Here is an 18,132-nt window from a genome sequence, read left to right as displayed (position 1 = left end):
CCATTGCTGTTGTTGTTGGATAAGACAGAAATTGAGAGAGGAGGGGAAGACAGAGAGTGGGAGAGAAAGATAGACACCTGCAGACCTGGTTCTCCCACTTGTGAAGAGATCCCCCCTGCAGGTGGGGAACCAGGGGCTGGAACCGGGATCCTTACGCCAGTCTTTGTGCTTCGTGCCATGTGCGCTTAACCTGCTGTGCTACTGCCCACCCCACCCCTGCTTTCTTTTTAAGATTTATTTATGTTAATAGGAAAGAGAACTGAAACATCACTCTGACACATAGATGTTGGGTGTTGAACCTCACGCTTGAGAGTCCAAACTTTTATCCACTGCACCACCTCTCAGACCCTGGGAAGTACTTTCTGGAGAGAAAATGGATCGGGCCTGGTGGTGGTACACACGGTTGGGGACATGTGTTACAGTGCGCAAGGACCCGGGTTCGAGCCCCCACTCCCTACCTGCTGGGGAGAAGCTTTGCGAGTGGTGAAGCAGTGCTGCAGATGTCTCTCTGTCTTTTTTCCTCTCTATCCCCCTTCCCTCTCAATTTCTGACTGTCTTTACTCCAATAAATAAAGTTAAAAAAAATTAAAAGAGAGAGAGTGAGAGAATGGGTGTAGAGAAGTCCTCCAACCTATGAGAGACAGGAGACTGAGTGCCTCTCTTGCACTTAACTTTAGCACCCTATTTCAATCTCACCCGGAGAGTGGGGTGCACTCTGTTTTACTCTCTTGTCTGTAGAGGTGCTGGGGTTAGGCACCAGAAGAATAGTGAGGGAATTTGGTTAGCCTTTTGATGAGATGGGGACTCAGTTGTTTGGGGCTGACCTCTTGAGGCAACGTCTGATATACCTGATCTATCCGCCTCTCCATTAGCACTTTTATTTTTTTACTTATATGTAAATTTTTTGGAATTACCTTTATTTATTTGTTTATTGGATAGAGACAGCCAGAAATCAAGAGGGAAGGGGGTGACAGGGAGCGAATCAGAGAGACACCTGCAACACTGCTTCACCACTTGCAAAGCTTTCCTTCTGCAGGTGGAGTCTGGGGGCTTAAACCCAGGTCCATGTGCTTTGTAACATATGCACTCAACCCAGTGTGCTACCACCTGACCCTTCCATTGGTGCTTTTAAAGATATTTATTTATTTCTGTTAATAGAGACAGAGAAATTGAGAGGGAAAGAGTGATAAGGGGAGAGGGAGAAAGAGAGAGAGACCTGCAGCACTGTTTCACCACTTATGAAGCTTCTCTCTTGCAAGTGGTGGCCAGGGGCTTGAACCGGGGTCCTTGTGGTAGTGTTTACATTCTGCTGGGTGTGTCACCACCCAGCCTACCTATTAACACATTTTGGATTCCCAAACTAAGAGCCAGGGGATTCTCATGGAAAAATTACATCCCCCAGTCATCCACAACCCCTGTCTCCAGAGTTAGGCCTAATCTATTGTTTCTGACTTCTCACTAAATGTCTGTGCTCGTCTTTTGGTAGGATGCCTGACCCTGATTTCACAGTCCGAGATGTCAAACTCCTGGTGGGTAAGTTGCTTGCTGTGTGTTCTGGGAGCTGCTGCAGTAGGGAGGAGGAGAAGGAAGGGGAAGAAGCTGCACCACTTGCCTGCTTAGATTGTTAACTGCCTCTGAAAAGACCGTCCCCAGTCCCCACGGGAGGAGGCAGCAGCAGGTGTGAGCTGCAACCCTCTTATTCAGGAGAACCGGTCAGATTGCAGAGTCATAAGAAGTTGCCAGAGAGGGTGTTTGCCAGTGCGCAGTTTTATGAGGCTGATTTGGACCCTAGCCTCCAGCTTGGGTGTCAGAGAGTGATCTTAGACCTCTTCTGAGTGTGTGTTTTTGGGTTGCTGGGTAAACACTGGGTGCTTTGTCACCCCAGGAAGATATTCTGACTTTGGAGGGGAGGGAATCATTCTTCCTGTTTACTTAGGCTTCTAGAAAGATCTGGGGTGGGGCTTGCCTGATCACTGAGTGCTCCTGACTCCTGGCTGGAGAGCAGATGGCACTGCAGATCTTATTGGAAGTTGATCAATACATTCATCCTTTCCAGAGATGTCTCTCAGGTAGTTCCTACTTAGCAGGCCAGTTCAGAGATATGAGCATGACCCAGAATCCCAGCATTCTTGGTTGGGATGATAGGCAACATTATATTCCCTTTTGCAGTTGTGATAAGGACTGTGAAGAAATGATGTGATGGAACATGATGGAGCTGGGTTTGGATGGGGTGATAGAGTGGGGGAGGGTGTGGCCATTTGGACACAGATCTAATGAGAAATCAGCTATTTGAAAGAACATTGTAGATTGAGACAAGAACAGAGAAGGGGGTGGGGGGAGAAATGATATCAACAGGTCAGGTAGATAGGGAGAGAGGTGGGGGCAGGGGTAGATAGCATAATGGTTATGCATAGAGACTCTCAAGCATGAGGCTCCGAAGTCCCAGGTTCAATCGCCCGCACCACCATAAGCCAGAGCCTGAGCAGTGTCCTGGTTAAAAAAAAAAAAAAAGAGGGAGTGCAGCGGGTTAAGCATAGCACAAGGACCAGTAAGGATCCCAGTTCGAGCCCCCCGGCTTCCCACCTCAGGGGAGTCGCTTCACAAGCGGTGAAGCAGGTCTGCAGGTGTCTGTCTTTCTCTCCCGCTCTCTGTCTTCCCTTCCTCTCTCCTTTTCTCTCTGTCCTATCCAACAACAACAACATCAATAACCACAACAATGTTAAACAACAAGGGCAACAAAGGGGAAAATAAATAAAATAAATATATAAAAAAAAATTTTAAAAAAAAGAGTGGTGGGAGAACTACCATAAGCCAGAGCCTGAGCAGAATGGAAGCGTGAGTGGTGGGAGAATACATAGGGCTATAGAGACTGATTTAAAATTTGGGTTTGACTCCAAGTGTGTGAGGAAACCATTGGGGAGGTTTTTTTTTTAATATTTTATTTATTTTTGAGAAAGATAGGAGGAGAGAGAGAGAGAACCAGACATCACTCTGGCACATGTGTTGCTGGGGATCGAACTTGGGACCTCATGCTTGGGAGTTCAAAGCTTTATCATTGCACCACCTCCCAGACCACCATTGGGGAGTTTTAAAGTGGTAGAGGTGGGTAGTATTTGTGATTTGATGACTTGGGAGAAGACTTTTAATCATTTAAAGATTGAAATAAGAGTCACATTTAACCACTTGAATGTGTGCAGTTCAATACTTTTCAGTATAATCATGGTGCAACTACCATCACTGCCTAATTCTGGAGCATTTCTGTCACCTTCGTAATAAACTCTGTGTCTCCCAACTCTTCTCTCCTTCCCTCTCCTGGCAATCAGTGGACTGCTTTTTGCCTCTATGCATTTGTCTGTTCTCACATTTCATGAGTGAAATCACAAGTATGTGGGGTTTTTTTGTTTTGTTTTTTTTCCTGGAATCAGGCTCTCATGCATCATGTATGATTTCACTGCTCCTGGACTGAGTTTTCTTTCAGATAGAGAGATGGAAATAGAAATAGAGAGGGGGCCAGGCTGTGGTGCACCCGATTGAGCACACACTTTACCATGAGCAAGGACCTGAGTTTAAGCCCTTGATTCCCACCTGCAGAGAGGATGCTTCACAAGCGGTGAAGCAGATCTACAGGTGTCTCTCTTTCTCTCTCCCTCTCCTCTTAACGTCTCTATCTTGTCTAACAAAAAAGTAAAAGAAAAGAAAAAAGAAATGGAAAAATGGTGTTCTGGGAGGTGGTGCAGTGGATAAAGCATTAGAGTGTCAAGCCTGAGTTCCCGAGTTCAATCCCTGGCAGCAAATATACCAGAAAGATGTCTGGTTCTTTCTCTCTCTCTTACGTTCTCATGAATAATTTTTGTTACCTTTCTCATGAATATATAAATAAAATCTTTAAAAAAAAAAAAAAAGGAAAATGGATACCAGGAGTTGTGGATTTGTAGTGCTGGCATCAAGCCCCAGTGATAACCTAAGTGGCAATTAAAAAAAGAAAAGAGAAAAAAAGGGGGAGGTGCGGCTGGGGGCGGGGAAGCACAACACTGGAGCTTCCCCTGTGCCAAGGCACCACATTGGGAGTGCTGGGACTCATGTGGCAAGACTGCCGAGCTAACTCTCCTGCCCGATAAGGATAAGCAATTGTTTGTTTGTTTTAATTTACCAGAGCACTGCTCAGCTCTGGCTTATGGTGGTGCAAGGGGCTGAACCTGGGACTTTAGAACCTTAGGCATGAGAGTCTCTTTGTATAATAGTGCTGTCCCCCTGCACTATTTGTTCTCTTTAAATGTTTATTTATTTATTGGATAGAGACAGATAAATTGAGAGGGAGAGAGAAACCTATCATACTTCTTCATTGTTTCTAAAGTTTCCTCCTGTGCAGGTGGGGACTTGGGGCTTCAACCCGGGGCCCTTGCGTATCATAACATGTACGCTTTACTAGGTGTGCCACCACCTGGCCCAAGCTGTTGTTTTGATCTGACTTCCTTATGTTTCTGAGGTTTGTCCTTAGTGGATCGTGCTTTGGTACTTCATTCCTTTTTGTGACTGATTAGATTCCCCATTGTGTGGACAGGCGGCATGCATTTCCATCCAGTAGCTAGACATTTGGGTTGTTTCTGCTTCTTGGTTATTAACGATGTTGCTGCTGAATATTCATGTACAGTCTTCCTGTGAACACCCACTTTCATTTCTCTTAGACCTTGGAGCAGAATGCCTGGGTCAGGTGGTAGCCGTATCTGACCTCCTCAGGAGGTGCCAGACTGTTTTCCAAAGCAGCTGGGCCCTTTCACATTTCTATTAACAGGGTACTGGGGCTCCAGTTTCCTGCCAGCAGTTGTTGTCATCTATCTTTTGATGATCTCCATCCTGGTGGGTGTGAAGTGGTGCAGTCGGATTTACCCATTTTGCAAAAGCAGCCTGGTGGAGGATGAAGACAGCTGACCAGTGGGTGTGTCAGATGATCCAGCCTGAATAATTGACTCAAAAGTATGGCAACAGATACTCAGAAGGGAGGACTTAGTAGTATTTACTAAGTAGATGGTGTTGATGACTGATAGAAGGATCTTGGTATTGGTGAGGATTTGCTTAAGAGTTAGTTTTTTTTAATTGCAGGAATTTGGGTTTTTTTTTTTTTCCTCTTCATTATACGGTTTTACCACCCTGGGCTTACTTTTTCAGATAGAAAGAAAGTCACAGACAAAGAGACAAAAAGAAACTAGAGCATAGGGAGTCGGGCGGTAGCATAGCGGGTTAAGTGAATGTGGTGCAAAGCGCAAGGACTGGCCTAAGGATCCTGGTTGGAGCCCCTGGCTCCCCACCTACAAGGGGGTCACTTCACAGGTGGTGAAGCAGGTCTGCGGGTGTCTATCTTTCTCTCCCCTTTTCTGTCTTCTACTCCTCTCTCCATTTCTCTGTCCTGTCTAACAACGACGACATCAATAACAATAACTACAACAGTAAAGTAACACAGGCAACAAAAGGGAAAATAAATAAATATTAAAAAAAGAAAGAAAGAAACTAGAGCATAGAAACTTCCTCCAGTTCAGTGGGGGCTGTGCCCTATCAAGGGTCTCATGATTGGCAAAGCAGATGCACTATCCAGCTGAGCTTTGTGACCCACCCAAGAGAAAGGTTTTTTTTTTTTATCCTACCAAGATTATCCCTGGGGCTCAGTGTCTGTACAACAAATCCACCTCTCCTGGTGGTAATTTTTTTCTTTCCTTTTTGATTTTTATTTATTTTTAATTTTTAATATATTTTTAGAATATTTATTTATTCCCTTTAGTTGCCATTGTTGTTTTATTGTTGTAGTTATTATTGTTGTCGTCATTGTTGGATAGGACAGAGAGAAATGGAGAGAGATGGGAAAGACAGAGAGGGGAGAGAAAGACAGACACCTGCAGACATGCTTCACCGCCTGTGAAGCTACGCTCCTGTAAGTGGGGAGCTGGGGCTCGAACTGGGATCCTTATGCCGGTCCTTGCATTTTGCTCCACGTGTGCTTAACCCGCTGCGCTACCACCCAACACCCAATTTTTAAATATTTATTCCCTTTTGTTGCCCTTGTTGTTTTATTGTTGTAGTTATTATTGATGTCATTGTTGTTGGATAGGACAGAGAGAACTGGTGAGAGGAGGGGAAGACAGAGAGGAGGAGAGAAAGACAGACACCTGCAGACCTGCTTCACCGCTTGTGAAGCGACTCCCCTGCAGGTGAGGAGCCGGGGCTGGAACCGGGATCCTTACACCAGTCTCTGTGCTTTGCGCCACGTGCGCTTAACCCGCTGCGCTACCACCCAACTCCCTTCTGTCCTTTTTAAAAAATTCTTATTATTTTGGGAGTCAGGCAGTAGCGCAGTTGGATTAAGCGCACATGGCACAAAGCGCAAGGACCTGCCTAAAGATGCTGGTTCGAGCCCCTGGCTCCCCACCTGCAGGGGAGTCCCTTCACAGGCGGTGAAGCAGGTCTGCAGGTGTCTGTCTCTCTCCCCCTCTCTGTCTTTTCCTCCTCTCTCCATTTCTCTCTGTCCTATCCAACAACCACATCAATAACAATACAAAATTAAAAATACATAAATAAATATTATTACTTTAAGGATTTTATTTAGGGGCCCAGTGGTAGTGTACCTGGTTGAATGCACATGGTACAATGCGCAAGCACCCAGTTTTGTAGTGGTGAAACAGTGCTATCTCGGTGTCTCTCTTTCTATCTTCCCCTCCCCTCTCAATTTCTGTCTCTCCAATAAATAAAGATACAAAAATTTAAAAAGGATTTTATTTATTTATTCATGAAGAAGATAGAGAAAAAGAAGCAGACATCATTCTAGTACATGTGCTGCTGGGGATTGAACTCGGGAATCTAATGCCAGAGATTGAAGCTTGAGAATCTAATGCTTTGTCCACTGCACCACTTCCCAGACCACTCCCTTTTTCTTTTTTCTTTTTGATAGAGACAGAGAAATAAAGAGCACAGGGGGAGATAAAGTGGGAGAGAGGAAGAGAGATTGGACACCTGTAGCATTACTCCATTGCTTGTGAAGCTTACCCTCTCTGATTGGTACTGTTAGCTTGAACCCCAGTCCTTGCATATGTTGATGTGTGCTCTGCTCTGTGCACCACTGTCCAGCACTGAGACAAGTTATTAAAATTTTAAAAAAGGGAGTTGGGCGGTAGCGTAGCATGTTAAGCGCACATGATACAAAGCGCAAGGACTGGTGTAAGGGCCCTGGTTCGAGCCCCCAGCTCCCCACCTGCAGGGGAGTCGCTTCAATAGGTGGTGAAGCAGGTCTGCAGGTGTCTTTCTCTCCCCCTGTCTGTCTTCCCCATCTCTCTCCATTTCTCTCTGTCCTATCCAACAATGACGACATCAACAACTATAATAACTACAACAACAATAAAAACAAGGACAACAAAAAGGAAATAAATAAATAAATATTTAAAAAAAATTTTAATGGGGCCAGGTGGTAGCTCACCTGGTTGATTACAATGTGCAAGGACCTGGTTTTGAGCCCTTGGTCCCCACCTGCAGGGGAAAAGCTTAATGAATGATGAAGCAATGTTGCAGGTGTTTCTCTGTCTCCCTCTCTGTTACCCCAGATATTAGAGAAAGAAAATTTCCCCTTGGCCACCCCATTTTATTATTATTATTTAAATTTATTTATTTATTTTCCCTTTTGTTGTCCTTGCTGTTTTTTCATTGTTGTATGAGAAAGATAGGAGGAGAGAGAAAGACCCAGACATCACTCTGGCACATGTGCTTCCAGGGATGGAACTTGGGACCTCATGCTTGACAGTCCAAAGCTTTTATTTATTTTCCCTTTTGTTGCCCTTGTTGTTTAACATTGTTGTGGTTGTTGTTGTTGCTTTTATTGATGTCGTTGTTGTTGGATAGAACAGAGAGAAATGGAGAGAGGAGAGGAAGACAGAGAGAGGGAGAGAAAGATACCTGCAGACCTGCTTCACCGCTTGTAAATCGACTCCCCTGCAGGTGGGGAGCCGGGACCTCGAACTGGAATCCTTAAGCCGGTCCTTGCGCTTTGTGCCATGTGCGCTTAACCCCCTGCGCCACCACCCAACTCCCACTTTCTTCTCTTTTTTTAATTAATTAATTTATTTATAAAAAGAAAACACTAACAAAACCATAGGATAAGAGGGGTACAACTCAACACAATTCCCATCACCAGAACTCCGTATCCCATCCCCTCCCCTGATAGCTTTTCTATTCTTTACCCCTCTGGGAGGATGGACCCAAGGTCATTATGGGATGCAGAAGGTCGAAGGTCTGGCTTCTGTAATTACTTCCCCGCTGAACATGGGCATTGACAGGTCGATCCATACTCCCAGCCTGCCTCTCTCTTTCCCTAGTGAGATGGGGTTCTGGGGAATCGGAGCTTCAGGACACATTGTGCGAAGCACAAAGACCTGCATAAGGATCCCGGTTCAAGATCCCGATTTGAGCCCCTGTCTTCCCACCTACAGGGGAGTCGCTTCACAGATGGTGAAGCAGGTCTGCAGGTGTCTTATCTTTCTCTGCCCCTCTCTGTCTTCCCCTCCTCTCTCTATTTCTCTCTGTCCTATCCAACAATGATGACAACAACAATAACAATGACAATAACTACAATAATAAAACAAAGGCAACAAAAGGGAATAAATAAATAAATATTTAAAAATATTTTTCTTTTATATTTATTTACTTTGGATAAAGACAGAGAAGTTGATAAGAGATGGGGAGAAAGAGGGAAAGAGAGAGAGTTCTGCTTCTCTGCTGGTGAAGCTTCCCTTCTGCAAGTGGGAACCAAAGGCTTGAACTCACGTCTTTGTGTACTGTAACATGCACACTCTACTAGGCTGAAATTTATATTTTACTGAGTAGAGACAAAGAGAGCTCAAGAGGGAAAGGGGAGATAGGGAGGAGGAAAAAGAGACACCTGCAGCACTTCTCCACTCCTGAGATTTCCCCCTGCAGGTGACTAAAGTGCTCTGGAAAGGTAGCACACACCCTGATAATGAGGGATGTCAGTAACTGCTCTGCCCGTGTTTCCCCCCATTAAAATAAAAGGAATATTTAGTAGTTTATGACAGAAAGAGGAGGATGAGGAGGAAGGAGAACCATAGCATCACTGACAAATGCAACGTGAGGGGTTGAACTTGAGACCTCATGCTTGAGTGTTCAATGCTTAAATCTTTTTTGTTTTTTTTCCTCTGAGACAGAAATACAAAGGGAAGGAAGGATAGAGTGAGAAAGAGAGGTACCTGCAGCACTTGTGAAGCTTACCCCCTGGAGGTGGGGACTTTGTGGGGGCTTGAACTCGGTCCTTGTGTATGGTAGTGTGTGTTATAGGATATGCTCTATGGGATTCCTCCTCCTCTACTGCTTAACCCACTGCACCATCTCCCAGGTTGCTTTTTTGCCCATTTTGGTCTCTAAGTCTATACATGGGCTTCCACAGGGTGTCTGTGAGGCATGTTTGTCATAGTGACATGTGCTAAATGTAACTCAAGCTGGCTTAAACAAAGCAGAGTTCATCATCTTATGTAATAGGTCACGACATGACCGCCAGCCATATCTGCATCTGGGTGGCCCCAGAAAGTTGACTCTTATTTTTCCTTTTCTGTTTCCTCTTTTGTGTTTCCTCTTTCAGTTTCATTCTTGGGCAAGCCTCCTCCTATCTGGTGACAAAGATGGGGACCTGGTATCTGTAGGCTTTGACCTGCCAGGTGAGGGCCCTCCTTCCTAACCTTCCCCAGACCCTACCAAGTGTCTCTGGATTGGGTCTGATGGCTGGAACTGGTGGCTGGAGTTTGTGGATTAGAGTGTTGGCCAACAGTGATTCTCTAGGGTGACTGAGTGACAGAAGTGTGCTCCTCACAGACATGGAAGTTCTGCTTTTGGAAGGCAGTGTATCATCTGGAAGGCAGTGTATCAGGGAGTCTCAGCCACCCCTGCCAGTTAGTGGTGGGACCTCAGCCTGTCAGTCATCTATATCTGCACACTAGGAAGATGGGCACTTACTGTGTTGGAAGCTGTTTATAACACTGTATACTTAGGAACTTAAACAAAAAATATTTATTTATTTATTAATGAATTGGAAAGTGAGAGAGAATCAAAGTATTACTCTGGCATATGTAAAACTGGGGATCAGGTGAGTCGGGCGGTAGGTAGCACAGTGGGTTAAGCGCACGTGGCGCAAAGCACAAGGACGGGCTAAGGATCCTGGTTCGAGCCCCTGGCTCCCCACCTACAGGGGAGTCGCTTCATAGGCAGTGAAGCAGGTCTAACACAAAACTGAACCTGGGTCCTTATGCACCGTAATGTGTGCGCTTAACCAGGTGCTCCACCACCTGGCCCCTTTTCCTGACTTCTAATAGCCTGGTTGAATTTTGCCTGATTTTGAACTTCATGACGGTTGACTTAACACAAGGTGTCCTCTGGTTTGGGCTTCTTTTGCTCAACTTTGTGTTTATGAGATCCCTCTGTATTGTTGTAGTTGGGAACATTTCACAATTCTGTAGTTTTTTAAAATAGTATTATATATTTATTGCCTCCAGGGTTATCACTGGGGCTTGCTTGGTGCCTGCACTATGAATCCACTGCTCCTGGAGACCATTTTCCCCCCATTTTTGTAGCACTGGTTGTTATTGTTATTGTTGGATAGGACAGAGAAATTGAGACAGGAGGGGAAGACAGAGAGGGGGAGTGAAAGATAGACACCTGCAGACCTGCTTCACTGTGAAGTGACCCCCCTGTAGGTGGGGAGCCAGGGGGCTCAAACTGTGACTCTTGTGCCGATTCTTGCACTTTGCATTTAACTGACTGCACTATTGCCCAACCCCCAAATTTTTATATTTATTTATTTTTACCAGAGCATTGCTCAGCTCTGGCTGATGGTGGTGTGGAGAATTGAATTTGGGACTTGGAAGCCTCAGACATTAGAGTCTCTCTGCATAACCATTATGCTATCTCCCATGCCCACACACAATACTTCAGTTTTTAAACAATATGTATCTTTGTATATATGTATGCTATGAGAGAGGGGATAGAGAGAGACAGAGAGAGAGAGAAGACAGAGGAGACCACAGCATTGCCCTGACACAGGTATCAAACTCAGGTCCTTAGGCATGCAGGTCCTATGCTCTACCTTTTGAACTACCTCCCATGCCACCATTCTGCTATTAGTGGGCACTGTGGTAACTGTCCCTGTTTAAGGCAATAAATACAGTGCTAGAAAAAAATAAGTATAGTGCTGCCATGAGCCTTCTGGAACAACATCATGACATTTGGGGAATAGAGGGATGCATTTCTGTGGGGCGTACACTTAAGAACAGAATTATTGTGGCCTTGGAGGTGTTAATTTTTTTTCCTTTTCCTGAAAAAAAATCATGACAACTTCATTCAGAATTGACTAGTTCATCTTATAAGTTAAGTATTGCTATTTGTTTTTCTAGTCAGCCTGCAGAAGTGGAGCCCCAGCAACTGCACATGTTATTTTATTATCTTTATTTATTTATTGGATAGAGACAGAAATTGAGAGGGAAAGGGGAGATAGAGAGGAAAAGAGACAGAAAGACACCTACAGCACTGCTTCACCACTAGCGAAGCTTTCCCCCTGCAGGTGGGCACTGTGAGATCAAACCTGGAGCCTTGTGTATTGTAACATGTGCGTTCAACTAGGTGCACCACCACCCGGCCCCCCACTTTTAAGTTTTTTAATCTGTAAGAGTATTTGAACTTCTAGTCATATATTTCCATTTTGCAGGTGAGAGAAAAGCAGACTTAACTATGGGTTTGATTGACATTTTGCTGATATGGTAGAAGGTACATCAGATTAAAATGTAGGTTTGCATCCCAGCAGGTTAGATAGTGATGCATGTAGCAGAGCCTGAGAGGTAGAGGAGGCTTGTGTATGGGGTATGAATGAGTTCATTTCCTGCCATACTGAACTTGAGGCCCGGAGAGAAGCCAAGTTTGGACAAGCGGGTGGCAGAGGCCATATGCAAAGGAAGGGAAGGAACAGAGCTGAAGAGCATGAGCCCCAAGGGATGTAGGTTTTCAGGAGTTCACTCTGTTCTCAGATATGTTTTCTCTTAAGGTGCACACCCACCTCATAGGCTTGTCCTGTGCCCCTTATTCTAGGAAGCTCTAGTGTTTTGAAGTCAAAACCTTGATGCTGGGCCAGCAAAAAAAGCTTACTTTGCTCTGTGTGCTACTCAGGTTCAAGCCAGGTCCCACTGCACTAAAGGAGGCTTCAGTGCTATGGTCTCTTTTACTATCTCTCTATTATTATTATTTATTATTATAATTATTATTTCCCCTTTTTGTTGCCCTTGTTTTTATTTATTTATTTATTTATTTTCCTTTTTGTTGCCCTTGTTGTTTAACATTGTTGTGGTTATTAATGTCGTTGTTGTTGGATAGGACAGAGAGAAATGGAGAGAGGAGGGGAAGGCAGAGAGGAGAGAAAGACAGACACCTGCAGACCTGCTTCACCGCTTGTGAAGCGACTCCCCTGCAGGTGGGGAGCCAGGACTCAAACTGGGATCCTTACGCAGGTCCTGGCGATTTGCGCCATGTGCGCTTAACCCGCTGCGCCACCGCCTGACTCCCGCCCTTGTTTATTTAAAAAAAATATTTATGTATTCCCTTTTGTTGCCCTTGTTGTCTTACTGTTGTAGTTATTATCATTCTTGTTATTGATGTCATCGTTGTTGGATAGGACAGAGAGGAGGGAAGACGGGGGAAGAGAAAGACACCTGCAGACCTGCCTCACTGCTTGTGAAGCGACTACCCTGCAGGGGAGGAGCCGGAGTCTCGAACTGGGATCCTTACGCTTGTCCTTGAGTTTACTTTTTAGATTTTCATTTCAAAAAAATTATAAAACAACAGGGGTGTTGTACACTCCACCCACCACTAGAAGTTCTGTGCCCCACGTTCATAATTAAATTCTTTTTTTTAAAGATTTTTAAAAAATATTTATTCCCTTTTGTTGCCCTTGTTGCTTTTATTGTTGTAGGTTATTATTATTGTTATTATTGTCGTTGTTGGATAGGACAGAGAGAAATGGAGAGAGGAGGGGAAGACAGAGAGGGGGAGAGAAAGAGAGACACCTGTAGACCTACTTCACCACCTGTGAATCGACTTTCCTGCCAGTGGGGAGCCGCGGCCTCCAACTGGGATCTTTATGCTGGTCCTTGCGCTTTGTGCCATGTGCACTTAACCCACTGCGCTACCACCCGACTCCCCATAAATGAATTCTTAATTTTAGTTCTTATGTAAATCAATGAATTTTTTTGGTTTTCCTCCAGGGCTATTGAGGTGCTTGTTGTCTGCATTATGAATCCATTGCTCCTGGAGGCCGTTTTCCCCCATTTTTGTTGCCCTTGTTATTGCTAATGTTGTCATTGCTGTTGTTGTTGGATAGGACAGAGAGAAATAGAGAGAGGAGGGAAAGATAGAGAGGGGGAGAGAAGGATAGACATCTGCAGAACTGCTTCGTTGTTTGTGAAGCAATCCCCTGCAGGTGTTCAAGCCTGGGGCTTGAACAGGGATCCTTACACTGGTCGAACCCATTGCACTACTGCCCCGGCACCCACCCTTATTTTGTTTTTGCCTCCAGGGTTATTGCTGGGGCTCACTCAGTGCCTGCACCATGAATCCACTGCTCCTGGAGGCCTTTTTTTTTTTTTCCTTTTTTGTTGCCCTTGTTGTAGCCTCATTGTGGTTATTATTATTATTGTTATTGTTGATGCCGTTTGTTGTTGGATAGGATAGAGAGAAATGGGGAGAGGAGGGGAAGACCGACAGGGGGAGAGAAAGACAGACAGTTGCAGACATGCTTCACCGCCTGTGAAGCGACTCCCCTGCAGGTGGGGAGCCAGGGGCTTGAACCCGGATCCTTACACCGGCCCTAGCGCTTTGCGCCACGTGCGCTTAACCCACTGTGCTACTGCCCGACCACGGTCCCCTCCCCACCCTTTTTTTTTTTTTTTTTTTTTATTTAAATTTTTAATTTAAGAAAGGATTAGTGAACAAAAGCATAAGGTAGGAGGGGTACAACTCCACACAATTCCCACCACCCAATCCCCATAACCCACCCTCTCCCATGATAGCCTTCCCATTCTCTAGCCCTCTGGGAGCATGGACCCAGGGTCGTTGAGGGTTGCAGAAGGTAGAGGGTCTGGCTTCTGTAATTGCTTCCCCGCTGAACATGGGCGTTGACTGGTCGGTCCATACTCCCAGTCTGCCTCTCTCTTTCCCTAGTAAGGTGTGTCTCTGGGGAAGCTGAGCTCCAGGACACATTGGTGGGGTCTTCAATCCAGGGAAGCCTAGCCAGCATCCTGGTGGCATCTGGAACCTGGTGATTGAAAAGAGAGTTAACATACAAAGCCAAACAATTTGTTGAGCAAACATGGATCCCAAGATTGGAATAGTGGAGAGGAAGTGTTGGGGAGGTACTCACTGCAAACTCTAGTGTAATCCTGCTTTCAGGTATATATTTTGCAGTAGTTTATGGATACGTGTGCGCATACGCTCTCTCTCACAGAAACTGGTGTATGTCTAGGTTATGGGACTTTGTTAGAAAGTGAACTACCTGAGATGAAATTAGAGTGTACTATAAAAGGAAAGGTCTCACCCGAGTAATGAAGCTGAAGGGTTGTCATTCCACACGTGAAGTCTCTGGATACACTCTGAGGTGAAGCATGTTGAGATGGCAATCGTTGCTTTGGTTAGGTTGTGATCGGCGGATGCAATATTATTTGGTATGGATTGGGAGAAGCATACGGGAAAGTGAGCCCTATCCATGGGTGCCAGGACTGGGGGAAGTAGGGGCTCTATAGTGAAGATGTGAGGTTCCTGCTGTCTTAGGGTTCAAAAAGACAATCAATAGTTAATATTATCATCACATTATTTGTTAATTGGGTTAACTTTGAAAAGTCCCTTTGTTATGGTTTGCTGTACAGTACCCAGTATCTTGTATATAGCTGTGCTATTGGAAGCCTCCAATCTACTTGGTCTAGGCTTTTGAGAGAGTCCGCATATCAAATACGTAGCCTATCTATTAAAAAGATTCAGTTTGTCTCCTGAGAACCTTTGAGACATACAATTGATTTCCCCCTCTCATATTAATTAACTACTGATTTATATGTCTACATTTTGCTAGGAGTGTACATAAACACCATTCCCATCACCAAAGGACCGTGACCCATCCCTCCCGCCCATTCCCACCCCCCACTGGCCCAGAAAGCTACATGTCTACCCCTCACCACTGGGTTTTTTCTTTGGTGCCCTACTTACAATTTGATCAGGTCCTGCTTTTAGTTTCCCTTTCAGATCTTCTAAGTCAGCTTCTGTTGATGAGTGGGATCATCCCATACTCATCTTTAACTTTCTGACTCAGTTCACTTAACATAATTCCTTCTAGCTCTGTCCAAGATGGGTCAGAGAAGGTGGGTTCATTGTTCTTGATAGCTGCACCCACCCTTTTTTTTTTTTAAACCAATGCACTGCTCAGCTCTGGATAATGGTGATGTGGGGGAATTGAACCTGGGACTCTAGAGCCTCAGATAGGAGAGTCTCTTTGCACAGCTATTATGCTATCTACCCCCACCTTAAATCAATAAATCTTTAGCATAATTTTAATTCTATGTGATGCTACATCAATTTAAGGCGCTCATGCATGCACCCTACCACTAAGCTACCTCCTTGGCCCTGTATTATTATTATTTTTCCCCTTTTGTTGCCCTTGTTTGTTGTAGCCTTGTGGCTTTTATTGTTGTTATTGATGTCCTATCCAACAATGACGACAACAATAAAACAACAAGGGCAACAAAAGGGAATAAATTAATTAATTAATATTTAAAAACAAACAAATAGCTAGTGTGTGGAAGAGCTAAGGTATATACTTTTAGGTTTTTTTTTAAAAAAAATTTACTTATTTATTCACTTTTGTTGCCCTTGTTTTATTGTTGTAGTTATTGATGTCATTGTTGGATAGGACAGGGAGAAATGGAGAGAGGAAAACAGAGAGGGGGAGAGAAAGATAGACACCTGCAGACCTGCTTCACTGCCTGTGAAGACTCCCCTGCAGGTGGGGAGCGGCCGGCTTGAACCGGGATCCTTCCACCTGTACTTGTGCTTTGAGCCACGTGCGCTTAGCCCGTTGTGCTACGGCCCAACTCCCTACTTTTAAGGTTTTAAAGCACATTTGTTAATTGTGTCCACTCAGAAGGGTAGGCTCTATTATATTACTTTGCTGATGAGGAAACTGAGGCCTAGGGTTGTTTGGGCACAACTTCACTGCTGGCAAATAGCAGAGCAGTGTTTGAACCATGGCTGTTCTCACTAATAAACACTGCCTGTGAGATGGGTGAAAAGATACTCCCCGTGAGCAGAATTAAAAAACTAGTCCAGATCCTTGAGGATGTTGGAGAAGGATCCAGAACTATGATACGAAATAGTTGTGTGCATTCTCTGAAGAGCATGATCGGGGGCGTTTCAGGTTAGTGCCCCCATATGCTTTCCATTAGTCTTCAAGGTGACTTTCGGCAGCCGCCTCCCTGCGCTAAGCCCTTGGCTCTTGGAGTTGACTGATGGAGCCTTCAAAGCAAGGGCCATAGGGCCACGGATTAATTTCTACAGCTGGAATTTGTTGGATGTGTTTGTAGTTTGTGAGCCCAGAGATCCAATGAGGCTGGAGGAAGGAAGGAGTGGAAGGAAGGGACTATGCTGGGGGCGGGGGGGGGGGGGGGGTTTGTTGCGTGCTGAGCTGTTGGCCTATTTAGGAACTCCAGGCTCTGAGCCCACGTGGAAATTTTCTCACTGAGTTCAGAGGCTGGAGCGTTTCAGCTGTGTGGAGCCCTTGCTGGCTCCAAAGGGCAGCTTGTCCCTGTCATCTCCTCCATTGATGGCTGCTTCCTTCTGTCTCTTCTGCCCCTTCAGTCATCTGCCTCCTCCTGAGCTCTGAGTTTCCTGCTCAGAGACTGGCTGCTTAGATCTAGCTGTCCTTTGTCACCAGTGGCTGACAGAGCCGGAACCTGAGAAGATGGAGTTCTAGTTCCTAATCCCCCAGCTCAGGCTGAAAGAACGGCCAGGTCCCATGTGTCCCAAGTGACCCTTAAGGCAAGCCTGCCAGCCTCTTCCTCCCTTCTTCTTCCCCTTTGCCTTCCATTCCCCCCAGCTCATGATTAAAAAATAATAAATTAATGTCAAAGGGAGAGAACCATCACTCTGGCACATGCAATGCTAAGGATCATACTTGAGAGTCCACACTAAATCACCTGTTGGTTTGCCTGTTCCCCCCTCCCCCACCCCCATTCATATTCAAGGAACGTGAGCTTCTAGCCTGAGAGTTGGTGCAGCGGGTAGAGCACTGAACTTATAGGCATGAGGTCCTGATTTTAATCCCCAGCACTGCATCTGGTGATTCTGTGGTTCACTTTCTCTCTTAAAATAAAGGGGCGGGACGGGAGTTGGGCGGGCAGTAGCACAGCCGGTTAAACGCAGGTGGTGCAAAGTACAAGGACCAGCAGAAGGATCCTGGTTGAGACCCTGGCTCCCCACCTGCAGGGGCGTCACTTCACAAGCGGTGAAGCAGGTCTGCAGGTGTCTATCTTTCTCTCCCCTTTGTCTTCCCCTCCTCTCTCCATGTCTCTCTGTCCCATCCCACAACGACATCAATAACAACAACTACAACAATAAAACAACAAGGGCAACAAAAGGGAATAAATAAATAAATATTTAAAAATTAATAAATAAAGGGGCGGGGTGGGTAGTAGTTCACAGGGTGAGTCCACATTGCACCATGTGCAAGGGCCTGATTTTAAACCTGCTCTCCATATCCTTGAAGATGACCTAAATGTGACCTGACCCAGTGGCTTTCCGAGGGATATCCCAGAAATCTGGATTCAAATGCTGCATGTTTCCCCTCTTCCCACTTCAGCCTGAACTGCTTGTTTTCATTTTATGCATTTGACTCTTCTTAAAGTTTCTGTGTGAAGAAAGAGTTCTGTGGTAGGAAAAAGAAAAAATTAAAGGTCAACTCCTTCCTGTCTTTATACTGGTAGGTACCTGGGGTCTAGAGCAGGGTTGGGTGGGGCTTCTGCTCCTTTAATACTACCCTCCCCAGAGCCATCTGTCACTGGGGGACCC

General features: G+C 45.3%; 1 protein-coding gene across 9 annotated transcripts in view; it reads left to right on the top strand.

Moving 5' to 3' along the window:
* Positions 1 to 18,132, top strand: part of KDM2B (lysine demethylase 2B) — a 151,851-nt gene that overhangs the window by 5,110 nt on the left and 128,609 nt on the right. For all 9 annotated transcript variants that reach the window (XM_060193140.1, XM_060193139.1, XM_060193135.1 and 6 more), the window contains one exon: positions 1,487 to 1,533. In XM_060193140.1, coding sequence (XP_060049123.1) covers positions 1,487 to 1,533 — 47 coding nt within the window. The remainder of the gene's footprint in view (positions 1 to 1,486; positions 1,534 to 18,132) is intronic.

This window comes from Erinaceus europaeus, chromosome 6 (assembly GCF_950295315.1).
Source record: "Erinaceus europaeus chromosome 6, mEriEur2.1, whole genome shotgun sequence".
NCBI lineage: Eukaryota > Metazoa > Chordata > Mammalia > Eulipotyphla > Erinaceidae > Erinaceus > Erinaceus europaeus.
The sequence above is the reverse complement of the archived record's forward strand: the minus strand, read 5'-3'. Positions and strand labels throughout refer to the sequence as shown.